Source organism: Camelina sativa, chromosome 20 (assembly GCF_000633955.1).
Source record: "Camelina sativa cultivar DH55 chromosome 20, Cs, whole genome shotgun sequence".
In the NCBI taxonomy this organism is placed as follows: domain Eukaryota; kingdom Viridiplantae; phylum Streptophyta; class Magnoliopsida; order Brassicales; family Brassicaceae; genus Camelina; species Camelina sativa.
Genome location: NC_025704.1, coordinates 8,849,992 through 8,868,329, shown reverse-complemented (window position 1 = coordinate 8,868,329; position 18,338 = coordinate 8,849,992). Strand labels below are relative to the sequence as shown.

Below are 18,338 nucleotides of genomic sequence, written 5' to 3'. Positions count from 1 at the left end.
AAAAAAAAAAAAAAAAAAAAAATACGATGTGTAAATTTATAAAATAGCTTTCATAACAGTGATAAAAGTAATGGTTGCGAAAGCCATTTTGTGAATTTCACATCGTATTTTACATTACCTTTTTCTTAGTTTAAGAACATATAAAATATATGTGGGTGCAAAATCAAAGATATTATATATTCTGAAACTTTCTTTTTGTGTGTGTTTACATGAATAAAATTGTTCGTTTATATAGAAGAAAACACTGGCCAAACTGAAGAGACTATACCTCCATCTTCTAATATGGGCAGCCATGACACTAACCCTCCATCATGTAATGTTTTGACTTTTTGAGTTAGAAGTACAAACATTACATGTGCCATGTGGCATGTTAATTGTTATATGAGTGTTGAGATATTCTTTACGAGGTGTTCTCATTACGATTATTAATATATGTAATTTCTTAGATTTGTTCAAAATGGCAAATGTTAAAAACTTATCTATGTTATGGTGTCGTCAAATTCCTATCAGACTGCTACCATGGAAACAAAGATTCGTAATACAAGCAGACACTCAACATGATCCGATACAAAAGACCAGATGTCTCTTGGCCACGAGCTTATGGTTGTCACAGAGCGATATAGAGAACTCAGACATAACTGAGTAAGAAGATGTTAAGATGATTTTGACTACTACATGCCACTTCTACATCGTTTTGGAATAAACTCAACTAAAATGTTGGGCGTGTTTAAGTCTCCCAATCTTTCATCTTCTTGCTCCCCTTTGGTTTTGCAATAGGAGCATCCATGCCTGCCATTTTCTTGTTGTATTTCTCGCGTAGGGGATCATTGGAAGTCCACCTGCACAATCATTCATTATGCAAGCAAAATATCAAAACCTGCAGCTCATTAAAAGAAAGAAGATATGCAAGATTCTCCCAACATATCCCAGTTTACATTTGCATGCAAAAAATTCAGTTCAGTTCTCAGCTTAATGTTTCTACTCAAATGCTATATAAATCAGATTTCAGAACCCTAAATGAGAGCTATTTTTATATGCCTAACCAAATGCAAGAAAAGAAACGCAGAAAGCAAAACAAAACTTACGGGTTACTCCAATCTGTTGTGTCCTCATTGACAAGGTGAGTCCATTTAGTTCTTCCACTGCGACCAAAGTGCTTGACTTGCATAACTTTGGGGAGAATCGATTTGTCCAACCTATCTTCTCCAGTTGGAGCAGAGAAGTCACGCTGAAATATACCATCAGTCCCAGCAGAACCTGCCTCATCATCAGGATCTGCCTGGAAGAAGGCACCCTTGTGGTAGTATTTTTGCATAAAGTTCCACTTCTTTTTAGGTTGAGCAGATGAAGCTTTCGGATTCTTCCTCTCCCATTCTCTCCTCTCCTGCTCAGTCATGTTCCTCAACTTCTCTATTTCTTCCCTCTCTCTTAACATAGCTTCCCTTGCATCTCTTTCTCTCTTGATCCTACCAATCTCTCTTGTCTTCCAGACTTCATACTCCTCAGCTTCATTGAGTTCGTCATCAGTTTCCACATCTCCAATATTTGCTTCTTCCAACAGAATGTTCTTCCGTATCTCTTCATCTTTCCTAACTTCCTCAACCACTATTTGCTTTGTCTCAACTTTTCTTATCTCCAGTTTTCTCTTAGCTAATTCCTCAAGAGCTTCTTCTTCAGCCTCAAGCCTTTCACGCTCTGCTATAGTATCTCTCTCAGCTTTTGGTACAAAAACAGGCTTGATCATGGCAATACCAGGCATGTCATCCTCTGAATCAGTCTCGTACTCAGACTCCTCCTCCTCCTCTTCTTCCTCTTGTAACTCATCTTCTTCCTCCAAAGGAAGCAGAGCAGCCTCTTCTTGAGCTCTTTTAAGATTCTTCTCTCTAATTATTCTTCTTCTTTCTTCCAAAGCATCTTCATCATCATCATCATCATCGTCTCTATCCTCTCGATTCCTTTCTTCTTCTTCCGTAGATACAACCTCAGCCTTTCTAATTCGCCTATGATCAGCTCTAACTTCGTCACGGTCTTCAACTCTGGTCTGAGCTAAACGACGCAGCCTTGGATCATCCTTCCTAGAAACCCCTAAATCATCATTCTTTGGAAAAGCTCTATCCAAAACAGAAACGGTCTGCATCCTAACATCGTCATCATCTTCGGCTTCCTCAGCCCACTCTGGTGCTTTTCCAGGCCAATACCTTCTCACTCTAGTCTGTCCAATACCACCTCGTAGCTTTTCCCTAACAGCAATTGCAGCATCACTACTCACCCCCGCCGTTACAGACATATTTTGCACTTGCGAGTAACCAAACTGAATTTTATATAGAAAGCTATCTGTTTCTGCAGCATCAAAACAAAACAAGGATTTAGATTCAAGCCTTTTGCATCATTAGTAATTTTCCCCAAATCGAAGATTGCAGATTTTTTTTTCACGAAATAAAAGGCAAAAAGGGGATTGAACTCTTTGTCAAAAGCTTGGATCGACGGAGTTAGAAAACTAATTCAGCATAAAAATTAACAAATGAAGACGACAGGAATACAAATCAGAAACCTAAATAAAAAAAAAGCGAAGCTCGGTAGTTCGGGAAATGAGAACAAGGAAACAAAAATAAACCAAATCCAGAAGAAATTGACGACAAAAATAAACGAACTTACAGTTTAGAGAAAACTGTACGGCTATAGAATGAGAAGATTGCAAATCGGGGAAACAATGCGAAAGGATCACTAAGCAACTGTGCCGGGACGGAGGAGCAGAAGAAGACGGTGGAAAAACATTTAAGCCAGGCAATAACTTATAAACTAGATAATAACCCAACCTGCGCTGTTTTTTTTTTATTTTGTTATTTGTTAATATTATGTTTATGGTGTATCATTCATTTATATGCTATATAATATAATACTATAGTGAATTTTGATTTATATTAAACTATTAATAGGTAGGCCTGGAAACTACTACCGATATCTGTATTGGACCCGCTTTACGGTTTGTATCCGTCCCGAAAAAAGGTACTCGCAGCTTTAGGGTCGAGTGAAGGGTATAATAATTATATTATTCATGAATAATGATCGAGTATCAGATATTAATTTAATTTTTGAGCGTCTCGTTACCCGTCTTATTACCCGTTTTATTACCCGACTCATAAATACATGTTAATATTTTGTAGAATAATGTTACCAGCGTGAGAAAATATTTATGTAAATTTAGATTTGTTTGTTACAAAATAATAGTCAAAAATTTATTAATTTTATACATTTTATAAAATCATATATTTAATTTACTTAAGGTCATACTCTGATTTCGACCCGTAGTTGGTACTACTATTTTGGTTTGGTGCAATATCAAATTCGTTAATTATACATTCGGTAAAGCCAAAAAAATCCAACAAAACATATATTGACCCGTGATTTGGTATTACAAATTGATGTGATCGTTTTTAGAGATCTTAATATACCAAATTTACAAATTGAAGTTATTGGTATAACATGTTGTATATTAATTTTATAGGTGAAAATTACAATTAGGTTATGTATATTATCAATATTATACACTTAGTATTGTTTATATAGTGAATATGTATAATATTAAATAAGTATATAGATTAAAAAATAACTATATTTTTATAAGTATATATATATTTTTTAAATAAATCCCAAAATATTTTTTAGATATTTATCAGGTTTTGATTTTTATTCTTATAATAATATAGTTATTTTTTAATCTATATACTTATTTAAGCAACCCTTTAAACAAATAACCTGTGGATATTGATATTGTTATTTGTTAATACTAAGTGTATAAAAATATAGTTATTTTTAATCTATATACTTATTTAAGCAACCTTTTAAACAAATAACTTGTGGATATTGATATTGTTATTTGTTTTATACTAAGTGTATAAAACTATTTTTACATACTGCCATGATTTAACATTATCAATATTATACACTTAATATTGTTTATATAGTGAATATTGTGTATAAACAATTAAGTTTTAGCCAATTAAATAGTTTGTTATTATTTCCTAAGATTTATGAAACAATAAACAGAGTTTTATTATTTTGTAAACAAATCTAAACTTTTCTTTTGTTAGTTATTAGAATAATTAAAATATAATAGCATTTTCGTAATATGTCACATCAGAACTGGTTAAATTTTTAACAACATAACTTAAATAAGTATATAGATATATTTTAAAATATAAACAATGTTGTATCCTAATTTTAATATATATTTGTTATTATTAAATGATTTAGATATGTAAATATTTAATCTTAGTTTTATAAATAAATTTAAGTTTTATAATTTTCTAAATAGTTTGTTATTGTTTCCTAAGATTTCTGAAACAATAAATAGAATCTGTTTAATTATTTTATTACATAATTTCGAAATAATTATATTATTATTTTATTAAATAATTTCGAAATTTCTTTACTAATATTCTTGTAATCTAATAAATTAATAATTACTATTTTTTTGGATAATCATTTTCAGGTTACAACAAATTAATATTAAGATTCTGTTATTATATTTTGTATTAAAATATAGTGGCATTTTGTGTAATATTATACATGAAATAGGGTTATTTGTTTAAAAGGTTGCTTAAATAAGTATATAGATTCGATGTTGAAAAGACCCCGTCATAAATTCGTTAGATTGAAACTCTAGGCTTTAATGGGCCTTTTTAAGATTGGTTTATCTATTATCTTAAATTGCTTTAGTGTGAAAATCAAATACAGTATTCTTATTTGTAATATTTTTTTTAAATAATTTTTATTATTAATACTAGGTATCGAGGCCCCGCGATATCGCGGGAGAACTCATTTTAATAAAATATTTATTACAAAATTTCTTTATTATATTTTTATTAAATTATGGTATAATAAATTCCAAAAATACAACTCTTAAAATATTTTAAGAAATATTCTTAAAAATAAATTTATTTTTACATGTGATTAACAAAAATTTTATGTTGACGTATCGTTCTCAATGTTTAAGTCTATTTAATTAGTGGATTACCCTTTGACTATAATATTTACAGATTTTTGCCATTGATGTAACTTACATATATTTCACTCAATTATTCTGAGAAAAATTACAATTAAAATATGCAAACGAGGGATACAAATCTTTACGATTAAATAAATAATGATTAGTGCTATAAACATATGATAGGTAGTTGCATTTTTAAAATAATTTTTAATGTAATTAAATCTCCATATTTTATTTAATTATGTTTTCTAGTTTAATATTATATAATTAATTAATTATTCGTTGCCTACAATTATACATTTGAAGATAAGTAGATTCTTATATTTATTCCCACATAGTTATATAGTTAAACATATTTATATCTATAAATGTTTATGTGTTTACATATGACATCACTATATAGAATGTTAATTTCAAAGAAATGTAAAATTATTTATTTGGTAATTTTGAACTCTAATTTTTTTTGGATAGATTTATTTGATTTATCAATTTAAATATCTTTCTTTTTTGTTTTAATTGTTAAAAACATGAATACATTTTATAAAAACACTATAATTTCCAAAATAATCGTATAAAAATTTGAAAATATATTAAAAGTTAATTGAGCCCACTCATAAAATGACATAATGTTAATTCGTTCAAATTAAATACTTGAATTCAATTAAATTAATTATTTAAAATGTTTCACATAACTCAAATATATTTTTATAAATGAATATGTTTACATATTTATATTAATGAATATGTTTACATATTTATATTTCCGAAATCAATAAATCAAAATTTATCAAATTAATAACCTTATTTCTTTTAGACATAAGCCTTCTTCGTTTGTGAGTCTCAGCGACACCTTCTAACGATTGTAATTATAGTGCAATTTTCTCTTTTAATCATTTCCATCAATATCTTTTGTGACTCAGTGCACCGTGTTTCTGTCGCTGTTTTTTTTGGCGATGTATTTAAGCGACACAAGTGTCGATTTTCTTCATATCTCTCACTATATTTAGTCGCTAGTTTTTAAAATTATTAAAGAATCAGTGTTAAGAATAAGAAGATTACCAATCATTCTCAAATTTAAATATAAATAAACAAAAATTATCACACATTTCACTTATAACTCAGTTATAATATACATTAATAAAAAATGAATATATCTATATTCATAGAGGTGGAATTGTAGATGAATATATAATACAAACAACTATCATTTTGTAGACAAAACATATGATATATACAAAAGTCTAAAGTCATTAAATATTTTGACAATTCTACTAGATTATATAGATAGTTAATCCAATATTAAATGTACTTACTACTTATTTTTCTCCGTACAAGATATTGGTTATTTATCTAGTTTTTTGTAAAGGTAAAAACAATTATGAGTGAAAAAATACAAACAGATTTATAATCTAAATGACTTCATTAAAAATTTAAAATTTTATTTTTAAGAAAAATCCATAAACCTTTAGTTAAATCAATAATCCTTACAAAAAAAATTAATTCTTATAATAATATATATTTAGTAATTTTAAAAAATACTTACAAATGGTTGATTATTAAAAATTTGGAACAATTGAAATATTAATAGAAATAAATGAAAACAATGTTTTCTAAGTAACTTACACATAAATAGGATTGCACTTACATGATTAGTAAATAAAAGCAGAGTTTATCCGAGTGATGTGATCTTAAATATTAAATTTACCAAATGTTTCAATGCTTCAATTAAACGGTTAGGATAATTTCTTTTAATATGTTTTAATAGATAAAGATAATTAATGAAGAATTATACTTAGTTAAAAATGTGAACATTTAAATAGACACAACTGTTCGTAAGAGACACAACTTTACAGTCAACATACATTTACAATTTTTCAAAAAGACGCACCAATATATTTTTTTGTCAAAAAGATAGAAATTAAATTTTTTTATGATAGTCATAATGAAAAGACGCAATTGTTTTTCGCATTTATTCAGCTTGTTGTTATCATATGTTAAAAATAAAGTTTAAAAATTTCCCAAAAGAAGAACAAATATATATAATCCTAAAGACATGTACATTTGAACTAAAAAGAAAGTTTGAAATTTTTATAAAAGAAGAACATATATAGATTACTAAAGATATAAATATTTGAATAGACAGGATTGCTAAAGATGTGAACATTTGAATAGATACAATTGTTCGTAAAAAACACAACTGTTTGTAAAAGACACAACTCTACATTCAACCGATGCAACTTTCTATAGAGACGCAACTGAATAAATTTTTTATCCAAAAAAAAAAAAAAAAAATTTTAAAAAAAAGTCATGATAAAAAGACGCAACTGTTCTTTCATTTATTCATATTGCTAATATTATATACACAAGTCACAGCTGTTTGTAAGAGACACAACTCTACATTTAATTGATGCAACTTTCTAAAGAGACGCAACCATATAATTTTTTTGTCAAAAGAATAATTAAATAATATTTTTTTAATGAAAATTTACGATGAAAAGATACAACTGAATTTTTTTAATAAAAAGTGTCACGATGAAAAGACGCAATTTTTCTTTGCATTTATTCATATTACTAATATTATATACAAAAATCTCAACTGTTTGTAAAAGACATAACTCTACATTCAACAAATGCAACTTTCTAAAGAGATGCAACCATATAATTTTTTTGTCAAAAGAATAATGAAATAATATTTTTTTTGAATGAAAAGTCACGATGAAAAGATTCAACTGAATTTTTTTAATGAAAAGTCACGATTTTTTTAAATAAAATATCAAGATGAAAAGACGCAACTATTCTTCCCATTTATTCATATTGCTAATCTTATATACAAATATCTTTGTATTTAATCATATTGCTAATATTATATACAAAAGTCTTCGCATTTATTCATATTGCTAATATTATATACAAAAGTCATAACTGTTTGTAAGAGACACAACTCTACATTCAACAGATACAACTTTCTAAAGAGACGCAACCATATAATTTTTTTTGTCAAAAGAATAATTAAATAATATTTTTTTTTAATGAAAAGTCACGATGAAAAGATGCAACTGAATTTTTTTTAATGAAAAGTCACGATGAAAAGATGAGACTGTTCTTCGCATTTATTCAGATTGCTATTATTATATAGATTAATAGATCTCCAACTAATGGGCTCGGTCTTGAACAATTACAAGGATCCAGCAGTTACAAAAAGAGAAAAACGGCGGACATTGCCCTTGTCAGAAAAAACGATCGGATCCTGCTGAAAGACCTGAAACAGAAGCTTGAGCAGGAATCCCGGTGGTTGCAGGATCCACGGCTTTGTGGTAGATACACAAAATCAAAACCCTTGACATCAGCAACTAAACTTTGTCGCGGATTCTTCTCCGGTATACCGCCTGATCCGCTACAGATCCTCCGACAAGCTCAAACAACCAATGACAGGCTCCACGAAGTCAGGTCCCGTGCCTAGCAACCCGCTCACTCAGATCTAACACGCCTCTTCCAGCTCCGGCGACCACCGCAACCTCAAGGTTGGTTTGCTTCAATCTGGTCTGGTGGATACAATAGTTATGGCAATTTACAGAGGATGATGGCTCAATCCATCCTCCATAACTCGAAACCCATGATAGCTCCTGAGGATGCCAAACCTCTAGGTTAACCACTACAACGACAAAACATCACCGAAAACCACCAACAAGAGAACTAGACCGAAGACTAAGGACAACCTCACAGAGGGGCGATGATGACAGTAGAAATAGGGAAAGCTAAAAAAAGAGGAGAAGAAGCCCTCCCTAGTGCCGGGAGGGCAACCGGAGAGGCGACATCGATAGATCTAGGTTTACCTTTCTAGAGAGAAGAAGGAAAAAAAAAGTAGTATTATTATACAAATTAAGAGAAGACAGTCAGACACTGATTACAAATATCAGATATGTAACAGAATCAAACAAAATATATCGATCCGAGTAAGAATACAATTTTTTTGAGACATGCCTCCAATAAAAGCAAGTTCGCATGTGTCAGTTTATTAATATGGTAACAACTAGCAAGAGTACAAGAGCTTAGGAAGTTACACTTACATCTAATATAATATGCTAACTTTACTACAAAAGGATAAAAAGACTATATTACCTAGGGAGATTCTCACTGCCGTCTGCGGATCAAATTTAGGCCAGTCCTGATCATAGGCATAGAAGGTTGTGTTAAATTAACCTGTTCACAATCTGGTAATGATTCCCTCTTTTTGTCACTTCTAATTCTCTTCAACCACTTCCAAACCATAGTTCCTTTAGATCTTAACTTACTAGAAACCTTACGTGGCTCGCTGGATGAAAATGGATTAGGGATAATTGCCTCTACGACGACTCTGGAAGATGTTGGAGAATGATGCTCCTCATCAATATCATTACTAATACTTGTAGCTTCTCTTTCTCTTGTAATTTCACTAGGTATTGTATCATTTGCATTCGTTGGAGCCGTAATTATCTGGATGCCACATTGGGTCACTCTGCAGTTAGCACCTAAAAGCTCGTTTTTTTGACTCACTGTGTGGAATTCAAATTTAACTTCACTACCACTGGGATGCATTTCGGTATCATAGAAGATAAACATGTGATCCCATTCGACTTTTGGAGCTTCCCCTGGAGCCCAACACTGATATGTTCTCTCTAATTCTCTATGATTAGAAGAGTCGAACATGTCTTTCCATGTGCATTTGCACTTAATGCCAAGACCTGCAGTGTTGTGGCAATCATCCTGAAATGATACCACAATCGACATAAAAAAGCCAGAAAGAGGTTTTCTTGTCCAAGGATCTAAGTTTGCCATTACATTTGGACCTTCTTCCAAGAGAAATGAGGATCTCTGACGTGTGCCAGCAGGAATACAGATGCTGACTTCAGGTGCTTTGATGAATCCCTATTCAAGCAAAGGCCAAATCCAGTCAGATAACTTGCTCGCTTTACTACATTAGACCATATGTGTAGAGAAGGAGAAAAAAAAACCTGTTGTTGTGCTGATCTTGCTAAACTTGCTATTCTAGTCAGACCTTTCTCTAATAGCTCAGCAATCACTTGTAAAGAAGAATTGAAACAATTACTGAAGGTGTAGTGCACTGGAAGCTGCTCAAAGTCCAAACAAACCGACTTCAAATATGTACAACCATGAGCATTCAAGAATTCTAGACTTTTGGGAAACTGTGGCACTTCTTGTAATGCGGTTCTACCAATATATAACTTTCTCATGTTTTTTGGGAAACCCTTAATTTCCTCGAGGTTTGAGCAGCCAGACAGATGTAGAACTTGGAGCCTCCAAGTTGGAGGGATTCTAAATTGACCATGTCAGGAAGACTTCGTAAATGAGAACAATCTTTCATGTTCAAGTAGACAAGCTTGCCGAAACCTCGATTACAGGAGCTTACTTTTACCAGTTCTGTTACACTCTCCAAGTCGATATACTCAACGTCCTGAAAGTTTCCTAGAAGATTCAAAAGCTTTTGGCGGTGCAGCTTAACTTTTTGGAGGGAATGACTCATAATGGATGTTGGTATTTCCTTTATACTGGTTCCTTGGAGATGTAGTTCTTCAATATTTGGAGCTCCTTGGAAACTTTTGATCTCTATGCAACCTGAGAGATTTACAACTCGGAGATGTTGTAATTGACTCGTGTCTGGGAAACTCTGCAATCTTTTACAACCTTGGAGATCAATTAGCTCGATATTTTGAGCATATAGTGGTACGTTGCATTCAACTAGTTGTTCAGAATGACAAAGCATGATCCTCTTCAACATTTTAAGCTTCAAAACAAAAAATAAAAATTGTTAAGGTTTCATGGGTTTATAAATCAAAAGCAATTGACAGAAGTGTGGATTGGTCCAAGTCCCCCTCAAGATTAAAGTTTGTATTGGTGTTTGCTTCGAACTGTATCCCACTTTAGGTTATGATAACATCCTAAATTTCCCAGGTTTTTAATTCAAGACCAATGAATAAACTGATTATGTTCTTCATATATTAATTTAAGCCATTTCAACTTTGGATAAGGGATGATATCCTGATAAAAATGGATAACAATAAATTTAAAATATGAATACCAGACTTGGCCTACCTTGGTTTTTGCCTCTAGTTTATGAAGCTTACTGCAAGTCATATTGAGCTCAACAAGGTGCTCAAAGTCAAAGTCTTGAGGCAAGGATTGCAAAGGATACTTCTCCCAACTGAGGAGCCGTAGCTGACAAGGCAAAAAATCAAGGCCCTTCGGAAAGTTGAGTTCATGAGTATATTCAGAGCATGACCTATATATCCTTAGGAATTTGAGATTAATCATATTCTTGAAGGCATCGTGTCTGACATCAAATGTCAAGTTTGACGTGTCTAGAGATATGCTTTCGATATCTTCAACGACCTGAAAAATAAAATTAACTGAATAAGTTAATAAGGTTGGCTCAAAATCAAATAAAAAGTTGTGTACGTGCTATATAACATATACCAAAACACAGTTAGGCCTTGCTTGGGTTCTCCACTTGCTATACATCTTCTAGTAGATACCTGATCCTGGAAGGTTCACACATTCTGGTGCAACTCTCAGTTTCTTTACTGAGAAGGGATAGGATCAGATTATTCATGTGAAGTGTGTCTTTTGATATAGTCACAAGACATTTCTCCACAAGAACATCTATTCCAAGGCGTGGAAAGTAACGACACCCTTCAAGCATTTGGACTACATTGTCGACATTTTCTCCCCTAAAGACGCAAGCAATGTCCCAGTAAATGTTCTTCTCATTGTCACCAAGTGCACTATATTCACTCTTTAGCACATCCTGAATCTCTTTGGGAGGATATTTCTTGAGTTCGAGGAATGCGGCTTCCATTTTTGACATGTTCTTCTGAAGCTCTTTACCATAAATGCGGAGAGCCAACGGGTTTCCATTAGCATAGTCAATAACTTTCATAGAAATTTCCTTTTCCTTCTGACCCATCTGAACCGGCTCCGAAAATTTAGCCATTTCCTTCTGAACCTGCTGGCTTCTTCCAAAAGCACTCTGGCAAAACAGTTGCAAAGCCTCGTGCTCGTTCAGACCCTGAAATTCGTATATATGATTGATTTGACAAAAAGGAAACACTGTTTTGTCTCTGGAAGTCACTATTACAAGCCTTCCGAGACCAAAGCAATCAAGCCTTTGAATGAACGACTCTGCAAACAAAGGATCTCGCACGTCATCCAGGACAACAAGAATGCTTGTATCACATAGTTTGTCCTTAAGAAGGCTCGGTCTCATGATGTAAGAGCTGGATATATCAAACTTTTCCTTCAAAATTTTACCAATTTTTTCATCAAGCAAACTGTGAAGTCCCTCCTTACGAAATGCTTCATCAAAGCTTTCGATGAAGCAAGAAACATCGTAGTCATTGGAGATATAGTTAAAGACTGCTTTAGCAAGCGTCGTCTTCCCTATGCCAGGCATACCCCAGATTCCTATGCTTCGGCAGATCCCCCATGGTTACTTGTAGAGCACATCTCGAATATCCAGCAGCCTCGAGTAAATCCCAACTGGTTCTGGAGGATAGAATTTCTCATTAATATTTCTGACGACAGTGTCCACTAGCTCGGAATCTCTAATATGCATCAAATAATTCCTGGTGCCCAAAAAAGAAAACACATCATGTTATTTTTCAACAATAAAAATTTATAATTGTATAAATAGTATATTCCCTCTAGTTTTTTTAGTTGTCATTCTAGAGTAAAAATTTTGTTTTCTAGTGCTTATCATTTTAGGTTTCCAATGCATATGTTTGGTAAAAATATCAATTTTATCTCAACTATTTTAATGCTTTAACCAATAAAAAAAAATTAGAAAATGTATTAAAGAATGGGTATAATAAAAACATTGATCTATTTTCTTAATTTGTGTGCAAAGCGGAGTATAATTTAAATAAAGCTTTAAGAAAACTGATGTGATTGAATTTCAAGATCGATGCAACTACTAGAAAATGATAACTTCTTACTTGAAGTAAGTGTACTGTAACACAATACTCTTCCACCCGTGAACTTTGGTCAATGGATCGACGCAGTAGAACTCTGGATATGTACACTTGTTCCTCGAACTCTTAATAATCTCTGAAACCTTATCAACCGTCAAATCTAAAGATTTGCGTGTCTCCGTCATGTTGGGAAAAACCAGCACATTAATCCCATCGGTCACAGCCAGATTCTGATCATTGGAGCATGCATCCACGAATACGAAGATTCCTTCTCGGCGTAAAGCGGCGGCGAGATGGCTGACGAACGAATACCGTACCGTTACCTCGCAGAAGATGTTGACACTGTGACTACGCTCTTGAGTGTTTTGTGGATTCACAATATTCATCTCTCTCAATTCTCCCCTCCAACGAACGTGAAGAGCTGAAGGAAAGATCACTTTACCTAATATGCAGCCAATAATTTATTCCCTTTCTGCTTATAAGTATTAAATTGAATTCAATAACTTTTGAGTGTATCTCTCTATTTCTCGTCAACTGAAAAGTCAATGTTTTTTAAAAAAAATTTAACACACACACACTGTCTGCACAACGTGTTAATATTAAGTTAGGTGTGTGCTCGCGTTTCAGTTCATGGCACCAACCTACCAAACAAATCATGCAGATATTTTGCAACTAAAAAAATTATTATGTAGCTAAACTGAAATTAATTACAAAGGCGTGTATATTTTAATAGTCAAATAAGAATCAAAGAAAAGTCCGAATGTGGTTGTCGGCATCTTAGTTAAGATGGCTATGGGTAGAACACGCAATACCAATCGTAAAGAAGATTTTCTTCACTCTAGGTAGAAAGTCTTAAAGGTTATGGCTTTTGGCTGACAAAGTCAACATTGTACAGAACCGTCCATAAAGGATTTTATTTATTTATTCACATACGCTCTCCGTTTTAAGTTAAGTAAGTGGCCCCAAAGCCGAATTTGACCGAGGTGTGAGCTCTGTGTTCGAGGGAACTACTTGTACCATCGGTGTTGTTGGGATGCCCTGCATAGGTAAATCAACTCTTGCTAGGAAGTTGTACGAGAAGTTGAAGGACGGATTCTTGAGCTACACGTTGATCCCAGATGTCCATGAAATTTCTAAAAAAGATGGGTTAAGTTACTTGCTCACAATACTCTTGGAGGATTTATTAAATGTCAAGGATCCCAACATTGAGACAGTACAAGCTGCACACCAAGTTTACAAAGATCAACTACTCAGAACCAAAGTCTTTGTAGTTCTCGACAATGTTACTAGCAAGGACCAAATTGATGCTCTTCTCGGCAAACGCGACTGGATTAAGCCGGGAAGCAAAATTGTCATTGCAACAAGAGATAAGTCACTGATACAAAGTTTTGTCGATGATATTTACGAGGTCCCTGGACTAAGCGCTAGAGACGCCTTACAACACTTTGTCCATTATGCATTCCATGATCAAGAAGGCAGTGCTCTCAGGCAAGGAAATTTCTCAAAGTTGTCAAACGATTTCGTTCATTACACCAAAGGAAATCCACTAGCTCTCAAGATATTGGGAACAGAGCTTTTTGGAAAAAATGAGACTCACTGGGACTTAAAACTGAAAGCATTGGATCATCACCATATAAGTCCATTAGGACATAGCTGGCTTCAAAAGGTTTGGGAGGGGAGTTATGATGGACTGAGTCAACAGGAAAAAGATATGCTTCTTGACATTGCTTGCTTCAGGTCGCTAGATGAGAATTACCTAGTGAGTTTATTGGAGTCAGATGACACTAGGAATATAATGGAAGATCTCGTGAACATGTTCATGATTAATATAAATGCTGGCAAAGTACAGATGCATGATACATTGTATATGCTATCCAAGGTGCTTGGTCAAAAAGCCACTGCTACAGATGGAAAGGGACGGCATAGGTTGTGGCACCATCAGACCATAACTGATATGCTAAAGAATAATAAGGTAAATACTATGATCCTGATTGTTTTTTATTTTTTTATATATGGTCGCCTTATAGCTTTTATATTTACATGCTTGTTTAATAAAGGTTGTCTAGGATTTATTATACTTTCACGGTTGTCTAAATTCCAATTTTAATTCGTGTTGTTGTTTGCAAATGTTTAACAGGGAGCGTGTAATGTCAGATCTGTCTTTCTTGACTTGTCTGATATAACAAGAAAAATGAGTTTCCACAGCTCTGCTTTTGCCAAGATGAGAGATCTACGATATCTCAAAATCTACAGTACTAATTGTTCCCGAGACTGTGATCATGACATTAAAGATGACACTAAGTTAAACTTCCCTGAAGGAATCCAGCTACCATTGAATGAGGTACGATGTCTCCACTGGTTGAAATTCCCATGGAAAGAACTTCCACAAGATTTCAACCCTTTTAATTTGGTCGACCTCAAGCTTCCTTATAGCAAGATTGAACGAGTTTGGGAAGATAACAAGGTGTGTAACAATACATCAGTTACTTTCTCTTTTATTGATCTAAAGGCATGCATGCAGTTCTTTAAATGTCTAAAGATGTTGTCTACTTCTTTGTATAAATAAGTTGATTCTCTCTTTTTTTCTTTGCTTTCATTTTTCTTAGGATGCACCAAAACTAAAGTGGGTCAATTTGAATCACTCAAAGAAGTTGAACACATTGGCGGGGTTAGGAAAAGCTCAAAATCTTCAAGAACTAAATCTTGAAGGTTGCACGGCTTTGAAACAGTTGCATGTCGATATGCAAAACATGAAGTGTCTTGTTTTCTTGAACCTGAGAGGATGCACAAGTCTCAAGTCTCTTCCAGATATTCAATTGATCTCTTTGAAAACTCTCATCCTCAGCGACTGCACAAAGTTTAAAGAGTTTCAGGTTATTTCTTCTAAGCTAGAAGTAATATACTTGGATGGCACGGCAATAAAAGAACTCAAGTTTGACATCGAATTCTTCCAAAGCCTTGTCTTCTTGAACATGAAAGGTTGCAAGAAGCTGAAAAGACTCCCTGACAATCTAGGTGAGCTGAAAGCTTTGGAAGAACTTATACTTTCTGGTTGTTCGAAGCTCAAAACATTTCCAGAAATTGGGGGAAATAGGAGCCGTCTAGGGATACTGCTTTTGGATGAGACAGCCATAGAAGAGACACCAAAGATAGTCTCAGTGCGGCGTTTATGCTTAAGCAAGAATGAAAAGATCAGCCGTCTTCCAAATCTCATCAATCAATTTCCTCAACTGCAATGGCTTGATTTGAAGTACTGTAAGAATCTTACACAGGTTCCTCAGCCTCCACCAAATCTTCAGTGTTTAGATGTACGTGGTTGTAACTCACTGAAAACAATTGTGAAGCCACTAGTTTGTTCTAGACCGATGAAGCATATCAATTCCACATTCATTTTCACTGAGTGCAATGAATTGGAACAAGCTGCAAAGGAAGAAATTTCCTCATATGCTGAAAGGAAGTGTCAGTTGCTCTCAAGTGCACTTAAACACTGCGATGAGGTATCTCTCTTTGTTATATTCCATAGATTTTCAACTCTAAACAAAATGGCAATAAGTGGATTGGTCAATGTCCCTTATATATTAGCTTTTGCCTTCTCTGTAACTTTTTTTTGGAGCCAAAATTAATGATTTTTGCCTTTTGTATAATTTTGCAGAGTTGTGTTCCAGAGATTTTGTCCTGCACTAGCTTTCCCGGATGTGAAATGCCTTCATGGTTCTCTCACGGCGCAATTGGTTCTATGGTGGAGTTCGAGTTACCTCCTCACTGGAATCACAATAGGCTTTCTGGGATAGCCTTATGTGTTGTTGTTTCATTCCAGAACTGTCAAAATCATGCCAACTTGACAGTCAGATTCTCTTGTGCGCAAAATAACGGAAAGAGCTCTTGCACCAACATTACTTGGAAGGTTGGAAGTTTAATTGAACAAGACAGCAAAGTAAACACGGTTGAGTTAGATCATGTTTTAATTGGCTACACCAACTGCTCAAGCTTCATAAAACTTGTTGAAGGCCAAAGTCCTCGTAAATGTGCTCCGACCAAGGCATTACTTGAGTTTAGGGTAACGACTGGTACTGGTGGTGGTGGGGAATCTAGGTTTGAAGTTTTGAAATCTGGTTTCAGTTTTGTGTTTGAACCTGAAGAGAACAGAGTTCCATTCGCAAGGAATGATGACGTCAAAGGTAAAACAAAAATCAACGGAACTCGAAGTGCTAATGGTTGTTTCAAGGACCAAGCATATGGTGATGAATCTCCAAAGGGCCAGTGGCAGACAAAAACCTACATTGAGAGTTCAACGTACATCCCAGATGAAGCATCTTCTTCCCAAACATCTGGTATTGATTCCACTCTTTTGTATTAAATTCATCAACTAAGACTTAGCTGAGTTCCTCAGTTTTCACACTATTTTATTCATTGGAACTCCTCTGTATTTGTATCTCCATTGTACATCTATCTCTCTGTTCTCATCTTATAGATGATTTGGCTTGGGATTTAGGGTGTTACGTAATGATTTAGAATTTAATAAAATTCCATGTTATATGGTTTAGAACTTCCAAGTTCCATTCCCAAGTATCCTCCTCAAGTCCACATGGACCAAGATACTCTAATACTAAAGGCTCTCTGCTTATTCTCTGCACAGAATAATTATAAACAGGAAACATGACCATTTCCAATATGAGTTCTCTGTGCAACTTACTCTGATCACACCCGAGTTTACTTTTCAAGAAACTTCTCTCAAAAATCTTGATTTCTTTATTCTTCTCTCTAATTCTTCTTCCAAAGCATCATCATCATCATCATCATCATCGTCTCTATCCTCTTGATTCCTTTCTTCTTCTTCTTCCGTAGATACAACCTCAGCTTTTCTAATTCGCCTATGATCAGCTCTAACTTCGTCACGGTCTTCAACTCTGGTCTGAGCTAAACGACGCAGCCTTGGATCATCCTTCCTAGCAACCCCTATATCATCATTCTTTGGAAAAGCTCTATCCAAAACAGAAACCGTCTGCATCCTAACATTGTCATATCTTCGGCTTCCTCAGCCCACTCCGGAGCTTTTCCAGGCCAATACCTTNGTTGTTTCAAGGACCAAGCATATGGTGATGAATCTCCAAAGGGCCAGTGGCAGACAAAAACCTACATTGAGAGTTCAACGTACATCCCAGATGAAGCATCTTCTTCCCAAACATCTGGTATTGATTCCACTCTTTTGTATTAAATTCATCAACTAAGACTTAGCTGAGTTCCTCAGTTTTCACACTATTTTATTCATTGGAACTCCTCTGTATTTGTATCTCCATTGTACATCTATCTCTCTGTTCTCATCTTATAGATGATTTGGCTTGGGATTTAGGGTGTTACGTAATGATTTAGAATTTAATAAAATT

The 18,338-nt window shown here is 33.9% G+C and overlaps 2 protein-coding genes and 1 pseudogene across 2 annotated transcripts; 1 reads left to right on the top strand and 2 right to left on the bottom strand.

Annotated features, from left to right (window-relative positions):
* LOC104770112 (microfibrillar-associated protein 1-like) lies at window positions 501-2,812 on the bottom strand. Its single transcript, XM_010494463.2, has 3 exons — window positions 2,656-2,812; window positions 1,086-2,340; window positions 501-839 (listed from the first exon to the last, which is right to left on the bottom strand). The coding sequence occupies exons 2-3, from the start codon at window positions 2,285-2,287 to the stop codon at window positions 728-730; spliced, it is 1,314 nt and encodes a 437-aa protein (XP_010492765.1). The 5' UTR covers window positions 2,288-2,340; window positions 2,656-2,812; the 3' UTR covers window positions 501-727.
* LOC104770111 lies at window positions 8,918-13,400 on the bottom strand (annotated as a pseudogene).
* LOC104770110 (disease resistance-like protein CSA1) lies at window positions 13,929-17,445 on the top strand. Its single transcript, XM_010494462.2, has 4 exons — window positions 13,929-14,926; window positions 15,092-15,418; window positions 15,561-16,451; window positions 16,607-17,445. The coding sequence occupies exons 1-4, from the start codon at window positions 13,988-13,990 to the stop codon at window positions 17,309-17,311; spliced, it is 2,862 nt and encodes a 953-aa protein (XP_010492764.1). The 5' UTR covers window positions 13,929-13,987; the 3' UTR covers window positions 17,312-17,445.

Bases quoted from the DNA above. Each gene is read 5' to 3' on its own strand.
- LOC104770112 (XM_010494463.2), bottom strand. From the start codon at position 2,287: ATGTCTGTAACGGCGGGGGTGAGTAGTGATGCTGCAATTGCTGTTAGG. The intron at 840-1,085 runs GTAAGTTTTGTT...ATGATTGTGCAG, and splicing joins ACAACAGATTGGAGTAACCC to GTGGACTTCCAATGATCCCC.
- LOC104770110 (XM_010494462.2), top strand. From the start codon at position 13,988: ATGCCCTGCATAGGTAAATCAACTCTTGCTAGGAAGTTGTACGAGAAG. The intron at 14,927-15,091 runs GTAAATACTATG...AATGTTTAACAG, and splicing joins ATATGCTAAAGAATAATAAG to GGAGCGTGTAATGTCAGATC. The intron at 15,419-15,560 runs GTGTGTAACAAT...CATTTTTCTTAG, and splicing joins GAGTTTGGGAAGATAACAAG to GATGCACCAAAACTAAAGTG.